The 10,725-nt window shown below is 42.7% G+C and overlaps 1 protein-coding gene and 1 long non-coding RNA gene across 2 annotated transcripts; one reads left to right on the plus strand and one right to left on the minus strand.

Moving 5' to 3' along the window:
- Positions 1-965: 965 nt before the first annotated feature.
- Positions 966-2,907, plus strand: LOC103638353 (AT-hook motif nuclear-localized protein 25). Its single transcript, XM_008661286.4, has 2 exons — positions 966-1,235; positions 1,375-2,907. Exon 2 carries the CDS (start codon positions 1,506-1,508, stop codon positions 2,433-2,435), a length of 930 nt encoding a protein of 309 aa, XP_008659508.1. The 5' UTR covers positions 966-1,235; positions 1,375-1,505; the 3' UTR covers positions 2,436-2,907.
- Positions 2,908-6,032: 3,125 nt separating this feature from the next.
- LOC109942279 (uncharacterized) lies at positions 6,033-7,573 on the minus strand. The gene is made up of 2 exons (XR_002265003.1): positions 7,210-7,573; positions 6,033-6,283 (listed from the first exon to the last, which is right to left on the minus strand). It is a non-coding gene; the product is annotated as an uncharacterized lncRNA (long non-coding RNA).
- Between the last annotated feature and the right edge of the window lie 3,152 nt (positions 7,574-10,725).

The raw sequence follows: 10,725 nt of genomic DNA on the forward strand, positions 1-10,725 counted from the left end.
AGAGGAGATAATACTTCGGAGGACGAAGGTTCTTACCTTTAACTATTGTGTTGTCTTGTTCTTGATTCACAACATTCGAGAATAAGTGACCAACAAGGGTCATCCCACCAAATTTGAGGAATGGACCCATTAATGTACCATCTCATTTTGGATGGAGTGATTCCTTAAACCAAACATTTCCTAAATATTTATTCGGTCATAAGAACTATAGATGCCCTCCAAATGATCATTATGTGTTCTATTTTAATGATGCAACTTACTTTAAATATTGAACATGCAGAATGCACCAGGTTCTGTAGGTGTTGTAGTATGGTTCTGTAGGTGTTGTAGTATATTTATTTTAATTATTCTAGTAATTTGTTATGCTACATTTCAAAGATGAGTAATCTATGTATAAATCAATATTTTGTTTGTAACAAGCACTTTAATTTCATGACATGTGGCATTAAAATATATAATAATCGATAGTTAAAAAACAATACAGATTATACAATATATTAACACTGTAGATATATAGGATCAAACTTAAAAAATATCGTTCGAGACAATAAAATATAGAGGACATGATTTTTTAAAAAGTGCTATAAAGATCAGAAAATATTTTTTGAAAACCCGTTTAAGAACCTATTTTTCTAAGAACTCAAGAGAAAATAGTTTATTTTGTTTTGAAAAAATAGGAATTTATTAGAAAAATAGAGTTAAACTAGACTCGAAGGATCGAATTTAGGGGCTGATCGAGCGCCTCATATCCTGTATTTTATGGTCCCACGATCGTCACACTGTTTACGAAGTGAATTCTAAATTTAGAGTTAGTTTGAGAACCGCATTTTTATAAAGAATTTTTATTTTCTAAAAAAATTAGTTTATTTTTTCTTAGGAAAGTAAAATTTCTTAAAAAAATGAAGTTTTCAAATTAGTTCTTAAATTTTATTTTTCACAGTAAAAAAACTCTGCCGAATAGAGTAATAGAGCATGGTAGAAAGCTCGGCTATCGCTATTCACCCGCGCCGGCCCCGAGAGGCTAGAGCCCACCTACCGCCTCTTTCTTGCTGCCGCCAGTTGCTTCCTCCAGAACCTTGACTGACCCCAAGAGCTTTTTGCTTGGGCGGCGCCGCGCCGCGCCGCAACACGCCGCACCGGCAAGATTTTAGTTGGAGCACAGGCAAGGTTGCTGGATGTATGATGCGCGCGTGCGCTCTGACCTCTAGATCGCCCCCACACTACTGCTGCAGCAGGTACTGGTCACTCCACGGGTAGCTCTATCTCTCTCTCTCTCTCTAGATTCGGTCATTTGCTTTGTCACCGCTACCAACTTGGAATATGCAAATGTTTGGTCGATTGGAGTTTGATTTTTGCTCGGCATCTATGGCGCAGGTGAGGGGATCCTTCAAGCAGACAGTCCACAAAAGGAGTTGGCTCAAGCAGATACCTTGGGACGAAGACGAACTAGCGAGATCAAGAAGCTGGCGGCAAGCAAGTGGTGGGAGCGCGGCGGTGAGGGCGTCATGGCCGGAATGGATCCCGGCGGCGGCGGTGGGGCCGCGTCGCACTACCTGGAACTCCTCCGTGCGCAGCAACAGCAGCTGCTACAGCAGCACCAGCAGGCGCCGCTATCCCCGTCCTCCCACGTCAAGATGGAGCGCTCCGCGCCGTCGCCGGAGAACGTCGATCCGGGCGGGGATCAGCCCGCCTCGGAGGGCAGCGGGGGGTCCGGTGGGCCGACGAGGAAGCCGCGCGGGCGGCCGCTGGGGTCAAAGAACAAGCCCAAGCCGCCTATCATCATAACGCGGGACAGCCCCAACGCGCTCCACTCCCACCTGCTCGAGGTCGCCGCCGGAGCCGACATCGTCGAGTGTGTCTCCGAGTACGCGCGCCGCCGCTGCCGCGGCGTATGCGTGCTGAGCGGAGGCGGCGCCGTCTCCAACCTCGCGCTACGCCAGCCCGGCGCCGATCCCCCGGGCAGCCTCCTCGCTACCCTGCGCGGGCAGTTCGAGATCCTGTCGCTCACGGGCACGGTGCTGCCGCCGCCCGCGCCCCCCGGGGCCAGCAACCTCAGCGTGTACGTCGCTGGCGGGCAGGGGCAGGTGATGGGCGGGAGCGTGGCCGGCCAGCTCATCGCCGCCGGGCCCGTAGTCCTCATGGCCGCGTCGTTCGCCAACGCCGTCTACGAGCGGCTGCCTCTGGAGGAAGAGGAGGAGGAGGCGGCCACGGCAGCCGCAGCCGCTGCCGCTGTCACAGAAACCCAAGGCGCAGCAGTGGAGCCGGCCGAAGGACAGCAACAGGAGGCGTCGCAGTCTTCTGGAGTGACGGGTGGCGATGTCGGCGGCATTGGTCATGGCATGTCACTGTATGATCTTGGAGGGAACGCGGCTGGCTACGAGTTGCCCGGAGAGAACTTCGGCACCTGGAGCGGTGGTATAAGGCCACCGTTTTGATATGGCATACCGATCTCTTTCTCTTGGCAGCTGCATTTGTATCACGGCAAGAATCTCCAAGAGATCGCGATCCATGACGGAGAAGCTCCTTAATCCTGCATTTTGGTTGAAGGCTACACTTTGACGAGGGCACCAGGCCATGTGGTGATTTGGTGATAATGCATGTTGCCATGGTGTTCGACTTCGACTTGGAAACAATCCAGATCGATGTATACCATTACCATCTATGGCTATGGAAAAGTGAGTACTACCGACGATGCATGTCTATTTTTTGGGTGGTCTATTGGTCCAACAAAATCCAAGGAAGGTCATTAGGTCCAGTGTTAACTGTTTAGAGACCATCCTGTCGACTTCTTGTCCTCTTTTGCTTTGGAACGATGTTTGTCAAGTTGTCATGACATTTGCCTTTCACTTCTATTCTATTAACTCCCTCCGTTATAAAATACTAGTCTCATAATATTAGTCGTTTTAATTCTTGGTTTGATTTTTATGTCTATATTCAAATAAATAAAAATAATATATATATATATATATAAATGAATCTATTAATTAAGTAAAATAAATTTTAATTTGGGACGGAGAGAGTATTATTTAAAATGATGCTTATTATAGGCCTTTTTAGTAGTACTTACATTCTCTCTTTTGCTGGTTTCATCTTTTCAATCCTGTTTACCTCGCATTCCTTAGTTTAACATAAGCAAAAACACAATGAACCAACATTAGCCTTAATGACCATACACAGCCACAAACCTACAATGTTTTTTTTGCGCACTTCATGACCGCATAGTTATCGTTTAACATTCTCGTAAAACAAACTTTTGTCAGTACTCACCTTTTTCACGACTTCACTTGTTAATGAATAGCCGGCCACAATTGTAAAAAAAATGATGAAATTTTGTTTACATGTGGGCTTGATTTTGTTATAGATGGAATTGGAGTTATAGTTCCAACAAGAGTCCACAATTTGATAGGTTTAGGGTCTCGTTAGAACACACATGATATCCAAAAAACAAAGGAATAGGAAAAAACACATGATAAAGCAACCCTATAGGAATTGGGAACATAGGTATTGGAAATGCAATAAATTTTCTAATGGAGTTTAGACACATGAAGGTCTTGTTCTTTTCCGGTTATTTCCAATTCATATAGATTGGATGAGATTAGAAAAAATATGAAGAATTTTAACTTGTTGTGAATTAAAACTCATAAAATTCCTAACAGTTGAGCCACTGCATAGGAATTTTGTAGAGCCATTGTAGGATTGAGTAGGGATGAAAATAGGTCGGGTATATTCATTGGTACTGAATATAGATAGTACCCGTTTTTCGATATGGATTCAAATACTTTTACATTCGAGCCGGATACGAGTGATAGTATAGCTTTGTATTCAGGTCGGATTTGGGGCAGAAACTATCCAGTAAATACTCGGATATTCAGGTGAGATATGGATACCCAGGTTTCGGGAACTCGTTTTCTTTTCCTTGTACAATATTTTTTTAATAAAATCATAACTTCTACATATGAACTCGTTTTCTTTTCCTTGTACAATATTTTTTAATAAAATCATAACTTCTACATATGAACTCAGACGAAGAATAAGTTTATACGACATATAGCTCGAAAAGATCTACAATTTTGTAGTACATCAAATTTTTGTTTAAATATATATATTTATGTTGAAATTTTTAAACTCGAATGAAGATCAAGGAATGAAGATGAAGTTTATACGAAAATCGTATAGCTCGAAGTGATCTACAATTTTGTAGTACGTCGTATTTTTGTTTAAATATATATTCATGTTGAAATTATTGAAATAATGTCCAAAAGTATAACAAAGTACCATACTATAGATCACATGTGTAATTCCAATACTCTATAACTTATTAATGACCTATATATCACATGTGTATGGACTATCTTGTATTGTATTACACTATCTTATGCCATTTGAAAGTTTTACTTTGATATAATTTTGGACATTATTTAATAATTTCAACATGAATATATATATATTTAAACAAAAATATATTGCCTACAAAATTGTAGATCTCTTCGAGCTATATGATTTTCGTATAAACTTGATCTTCATTTCTGGATCTTCATTCGAGTTCAATAATTTCAACATGAATATATATTTAAACAAAAAATGATGTACTACAAAGTTGTAGATCTCTTCGAGCTAAAGTTTCGGAAAAATGGCTTAAAGTTAGTATTAAAGGGCCCATTGAGCACCTATGGTTTAAAAGTTACACACAACCCAACTTATTATTTTACGGATCAGGATAGATACTTATGGTGAAATTGGACACCTAGACCCATACCCAATGAGTATGAAATCCATGGGTGTGACTGACATCCCTGTTATTCTAAAGTATAGATTAAAACTAGCTTCACATTTGTTTTGGCGTGTTTGTTTCATGTCTACACCTTGCCACGACTCGCCACAGCTAAGATTAGCCTGCGTTTGCTTTGCGACCAAAGCAACGGCAATACGTGGCGTGCCGCACTCATGAGGGCAGCATTCCTCTTTGTCTTCTCCTCGAAAGTATGGCGCAGCTTTTGTTCGCCACACATGCGGCGCCGTTTGATGTTACTGCCGAGAACCCAAACCAAAAAGGGCAGTGGTGGTTAACTAGGTCACAGATTTAAAAATCCTTTAACTCCGTTGGCAACCAGTGTATGCACGTCACCTCAAATTAAACGGGCCATTGAAACCCGTTTTTACAACCCGGTTTGTTTTAGCTTTTTTTCTGACTTCTGAGCTTTTTTTAGTTTTTGCCCACCACAAGCTGCTACGAACTGCTAAATATTCAGTTTTTCAGACCGACCGCCAAACGTCCAGCTTTTAAGATCGCTTCTATAAAATCGTTTTAGTAAAGAACGTCTAAAATCAACTTGAACAAAGAATCGGTCGATTCGTCACGACGGTAGAAATTATCAACATATAGATCCTAAATCCTATAGACTCTTTCATTTTCTTTCGCACGTAATCACAACAATACTCAGATTCTCCTGGCTTATTCGAGCGCGGCGCCAGGCGAACAAGCCATTCTCCCCACAACTAGATTCTCAGATAAACTTGTCAGCAAAAGCTAAAACAAACATGCTCTACGTCTCCTCTTCCACCACATCTCTTCCTATTTGTCAAACCTAGCCCCTATATAGTAATGGATCACGAACCAAATGTTTTTTCACAATTTCTTAGGGCCCTACATAAATTTTAGTTAAAATGAATAGAAATAGAGCCCGATACTAATTTGATCTAACCCTTAAATTTTTATAGTATAAAATTTAGAGCCTATTGTCACCCTACTTATAAACCCGCTACGAATTCAGGAAGAAGGAAGCATAGGAATCCCTCGTCCGAAAAGCTTTACAAACAGTTCGACCCGAGGACCTCCCTATACTTTAGCAGCGACGCCTCTCCTCTTGCCCCTTCAGGGTAAGGTAATCTCTCCCTAGCTTTCCTAATTACTTGGCCAAGGGCGTCCCATTCCACCCTTGTGGTAGCACTGTTTTCCCAAGTGGTTCTCCATGTTCCAATTAACAATATGATCTTATCATGAATAATAATTAAACAACAACATAATTGGAACATGATCATAATAAAACATTAGTTTTCCAAAACTAGGTAGAGCAATAGCAAATCTACCCAATAATTCATCTGTTTGCAAGGTGAGGGATAAATAATGCTAGGAAAACATATTAGGTCCCATCAAATTAATCTGAACATGTCACAGTGATTAACAGAAACATTATTAGGTAAAGAAAAGTGATCAAGGGCACAACTTGCCTTAGACTTGAGATTCACAGGTACTCACTTGGTCTTCAAGTGACTTGTAACCTCCCTGCTATTCGGAGCAATACAAACAAACATGGTATAAGAAAAATTAACATCACACCAAGCATAAGAACAAACTGCATAATAAAATTCTACACATCGTAACTAGATCCTAGGTACAAGAACCACTAAAATCGGAGTTATAGTTAAAGAGTTATGATTTTCTAAAGACTTAGGTGTTTAATATAGAATAAATTAAGTGCATAAATTTAATCTATATTCTATGATAAAACAAGGTTACCAAATGATAAACAATATTAATATGAATTTAATGCAACTGGAATGGATAAAAAGGAGTTAAGATGAATTAAATATGAATTAAACAAGTTTTTAGAATTATTTTTGTACTAGAAATCACTTTATGTGCTCACTTTATTAATTTCCCTAACAGTTTGGACCTCGAATTATAATTTCCAAGAGCGCAGGGTCAAAATCATAAGTTTAGGACTAGTTTGTAATAGAACAAGCACTTGCATGGACGGCAGGTTCTATTTTTATAGTCACTAGTGACTCTTTTGCAAGATTCACAGGCCGAAGAGTTATCGTGCGCTCAGAGCCGTTCGATTAAAAGGTGATGGCGCGGATTAGATCTGTGTTTATTATGAATCGGCACACACCCTAGACGCTAGGATCAGAGATCAATGACCCAAGGGACATCCACAAGTTGACCTATTCCTTACCATCTGATCACCACCGAGCGCCCCAGATTTAATGGTTGAAACGTTATCTCTAGCACTCATCTCAACCGTTGATTATGATCGAATGGTGGACACACCCTCCTCCAACCCTCGCCATCCCTAGGCAGCGCCACCACAGGCCATGGCGGAGCCATGCCGGCGAGCCTCCCATCGCGACCCCCGGTGAACATACCACGACCCCGGCTCGACCTACGCGTAGAGGGGACTTAGGCGGACTCAACGAAGGTCTCCTTACCTCCTATCGGTGTTCACGTGACGCTGGCCACACGACAATGTGGATGGTGACGCCGAGCTGATTACCGGCGAGCAATTCGCTAAGCTATGGTGACGCTTAGGCCCGATTGCTTGCTTGCGCACGATCGGGAACGTCCCTGACGCCTCCCCGGACACCGACCGGCGACGTACCCGGGATATGGGTGCGGCGGTCGATCTCTCCCGGCGGCGTACCCGGGATATGGGTGCGGCAGTCGATCTCTCCCGGCGGCGTACCCGGGATATGGGTGCGGCGGTCGATCTCTCCCGGCGGTGCTCCCTCCTTCACCAACCCAGGCGTACACGACGATGGCGGCTGAGATCTAGGTGACGAGGAGGTAGTTAAGGTGGTTAATCGTCGAGGGAATTGGGTCTTATAGCTAGCGATATTTTTTTGTTTATAAACTCCCTTGGCGGGTGGCTAATCTCAGGAATGGCGATTTTTGATACGATGCAAACGGTGACACCTGATATATATACAATATGCCTCGGAATAGCCGCGTCCATGGCCTCCTTCATTCTGCTTGGAGGAGAACCCACCAAGCGTATAGCATTCCCTCACGCTAGGATTATGCTTCACCAACCTGCTAGTGCTTATTATCGGGCAAGGACACCAGAATTTTTACTAGAAGTGGAAGAGTTACACAAAGTTCGCGAAATGATCACAACGGTTTATGCACTAAGAACAGGCAAGCCTTTTTGGTTGTATCCGAAGACATGGAAAGAGATGTTTTTATGTCAGCAGACGAAGCCAAAGCTTATGGACTTGTCGATATTGTAGGGGATGAAATGATTGACGAGCACTGCGATACTGATCCAGTGTGGTTCCAGGCGGGGAGAGGATCCTTGGCGATTGGATTGCTGGCCAAACTTCGTGCGCCGACCGTGGTGGAGGCTGTTGTGGAAGCAGGTACGAAGGAGCTGACCACATGGGCCCACCGTTAGCGAGAGAGGATGCTCCTAACCAGATGTGCCCACACGTCAGTGACTCGCGAGGACTTGACAGGCGCGCGCGGATTCCACGAGTTGGGCTGCGCAGGGAGTTGGGCCGCGCGGGATGAAAACTGGAAATGGGCCGAGACAGGGCGAATGTTGGCCCAGGCGCAAGAAATCTTCCCCTTTTTCCTATTTTCTTTTCTATTTCAATTTGAAATATCCAAACTAAATTCAAATTTCTGTTTTGAATCTTAGATTCCCAATCTCAACATAATCCTAGTGTGAATATAAATCCTACTATTTTCAATATTATTATTTATTCTCCTTCCTATTATTTAATTCTAGAAGTAACAAATGATTATTACAATTTCCTTTCTCATTTTCTATTTTAAGTTTTTATTTATAATTTAAGGTCAAATTTAAGTTATGTTTTTAATAAAATGCATCACAACAAAATTATCAGCAAGAGATGCACCTTCCTTTATTTATTTATTTATTGGTTGCTTAACTAATTTAATATCATTAATTGATTATGAAAAGAAAGAATTCTAATAAATTTTAAAGGTTTCAACGATTCTCAAAACACTATTATAAATATATTTATTTATTTTTTTTAATTTTTTCTTTTATCAATTTTGGGCTTTACACACGCCCACGCGACGGGTGGCGGTGCGACGATCGCCGGCATGGTGCCCGCGCGCTCGCCTTCAGGGCGGCACGGTGGTGGCGTCTGCACAACCTTTGGTTGTGGTAGCGGTAGCGCGCGTCCTTCCTACGTGGCAACGGTGTCCGTGCTCTTTTTTAGCAGCTGCGCGCATCCATGCGCCGGTAGAGGTCACGACGGTGGTCAATGGTCATTCGGTGCTGCTGCGAGGGGCTTCAGGCTCAGCTGTTTGGCTGCCTAGCTTCGCACCTGTTCGGCAGCAACAGCTGAAACTAATGGATGTAGTAGTTGTTTGGGTGCCACAGGCCACAGCTGAAGTAGCCACAGCCGAACAGCTACGGGGCAGTGTCAGAGATAGGGGTGGCCTCACGCGGGTGATACGGCTACCGGTGGTCGAGGCTAGCATGGAGCTGTCTGCTAATCCCAACCTTTGCATTTTCTATTTGGATATTACATTGATGCACATAGTGGTTTGTTTTGTTTGCAATATTTGATTGATCGTTATTTAACCCGTGATTACATGTCTGCAACAATCATGGCAATAAGATGTATTGGTGGGTAAGATCGTATCCAGCAGTTTATTCATATGGTTACCCAAAACATTATTTTGCTTTGTTCTGCATTGTATACTATTTTCGTAGTGAAATTTGAATATGGAGATAGAGATGGATAAACTGTTGAAGATAGTCTAACAACTAACATTATAGTTTGATTCTTATATTTTCTCATTACCTTTGTGAACTAGATCGCAAGAGCAGGGACGGATCCAGAGGGGGGCAAAGTGGGCCATGGCCCCCCTCAATTTTATACAAACCTATTATACATAATGACATTTATTGTTAAGTGGAAAAAATTAAAGTTTTGATATGATATAGTCCTATTCTAAACCTAAAAAACAAATAGCTAGCGACTAAAATTAGCTGATAAATTTAGAATGAATCAACTGATTGACCAACTAATTTTTAGCTATACCCTTCAAATAATCATTAGTTCTTAGCTGCCTCAACCTAGCTAAAACCAGTTAACAATTAGCTGCCTAAAACAATCATGTCAGATCCTCTCCAATCCAGTCCTCGCATCTATCGCTTCGACCCTAATCTTTTCGACGCCACCTAAACCAGTTTGCCTAGATACCCGTTTCGACCGTCGCCTCCTCTTGACGCAACGTTGCCCGACCTCGACCCTTTCTGGAGCTTCCACCCCGCCCCGTCGTCGTCGCGACATCGGCCCACCCGACAAAGCCAGGTCTCGCTCGTCGCAATGATGTGACCCGTCTTCACGACCAACAAGCTTGGCGACACATCAAGCCCTGTCTCTGAGCTAGAGACGTCGCTTGACCCCACCGCTTTGCTGGCATCTCTGTCCTTCTAGGAGATCAACATTTGATAAGGTACACGAATTTGATTCGGTCATAAAAAACTTAGCAATATGTTTGCTTCTTTTGTTCATACAATTTTATTCTTTGAACTTGTATCATATATTGATATGAAACTTAAATTATATACAATACTAGTTTTTTATGATCTTGCTTGATTTTGTCACGTGGTCTTTCTGGCCCCCCATGAATTCTCGGTCTGCGTCCGCCACTGCGCAAGATCATTTATGTTGATAACTTGTTAAGAACCATTCGTTATCGGGTGTAGTCTTTTTTTTAACAAAGGGGAACACCCCCTATTTCATTAAGAAATAGTAACAGGACAAAGGTTCTTACAAGACCACATACTTCACCAACAACCAAAAGCCGACAAGACTAGCGCAACTATCAGCTACGCAATAGAGAGACCTAAATATGTAAGCGTAGCAAATCCAGAAACACTTGTTCGATCTCCTAGAGACTGAAGAGCAGCCAGAGAGACAAACTAGAACAATCCCAAAGCAGCCTGTACCAGACACCAGCAG

The sequence above is a fragment of the Zea mays genome, chromosome 9 (assembly GCF_902167145.1).
Source record: "Zea mays cultivar B73 chromosome 9, Zm-B73-REFERENCE-NAM-5.0, whole genome shotgun sequence".
Lineage (NCBI taxonomy): Eukaryota > Viridiplantae > Streptophyta > Magnoliopsida > Poales > Poaceae > Zea > Zea mays.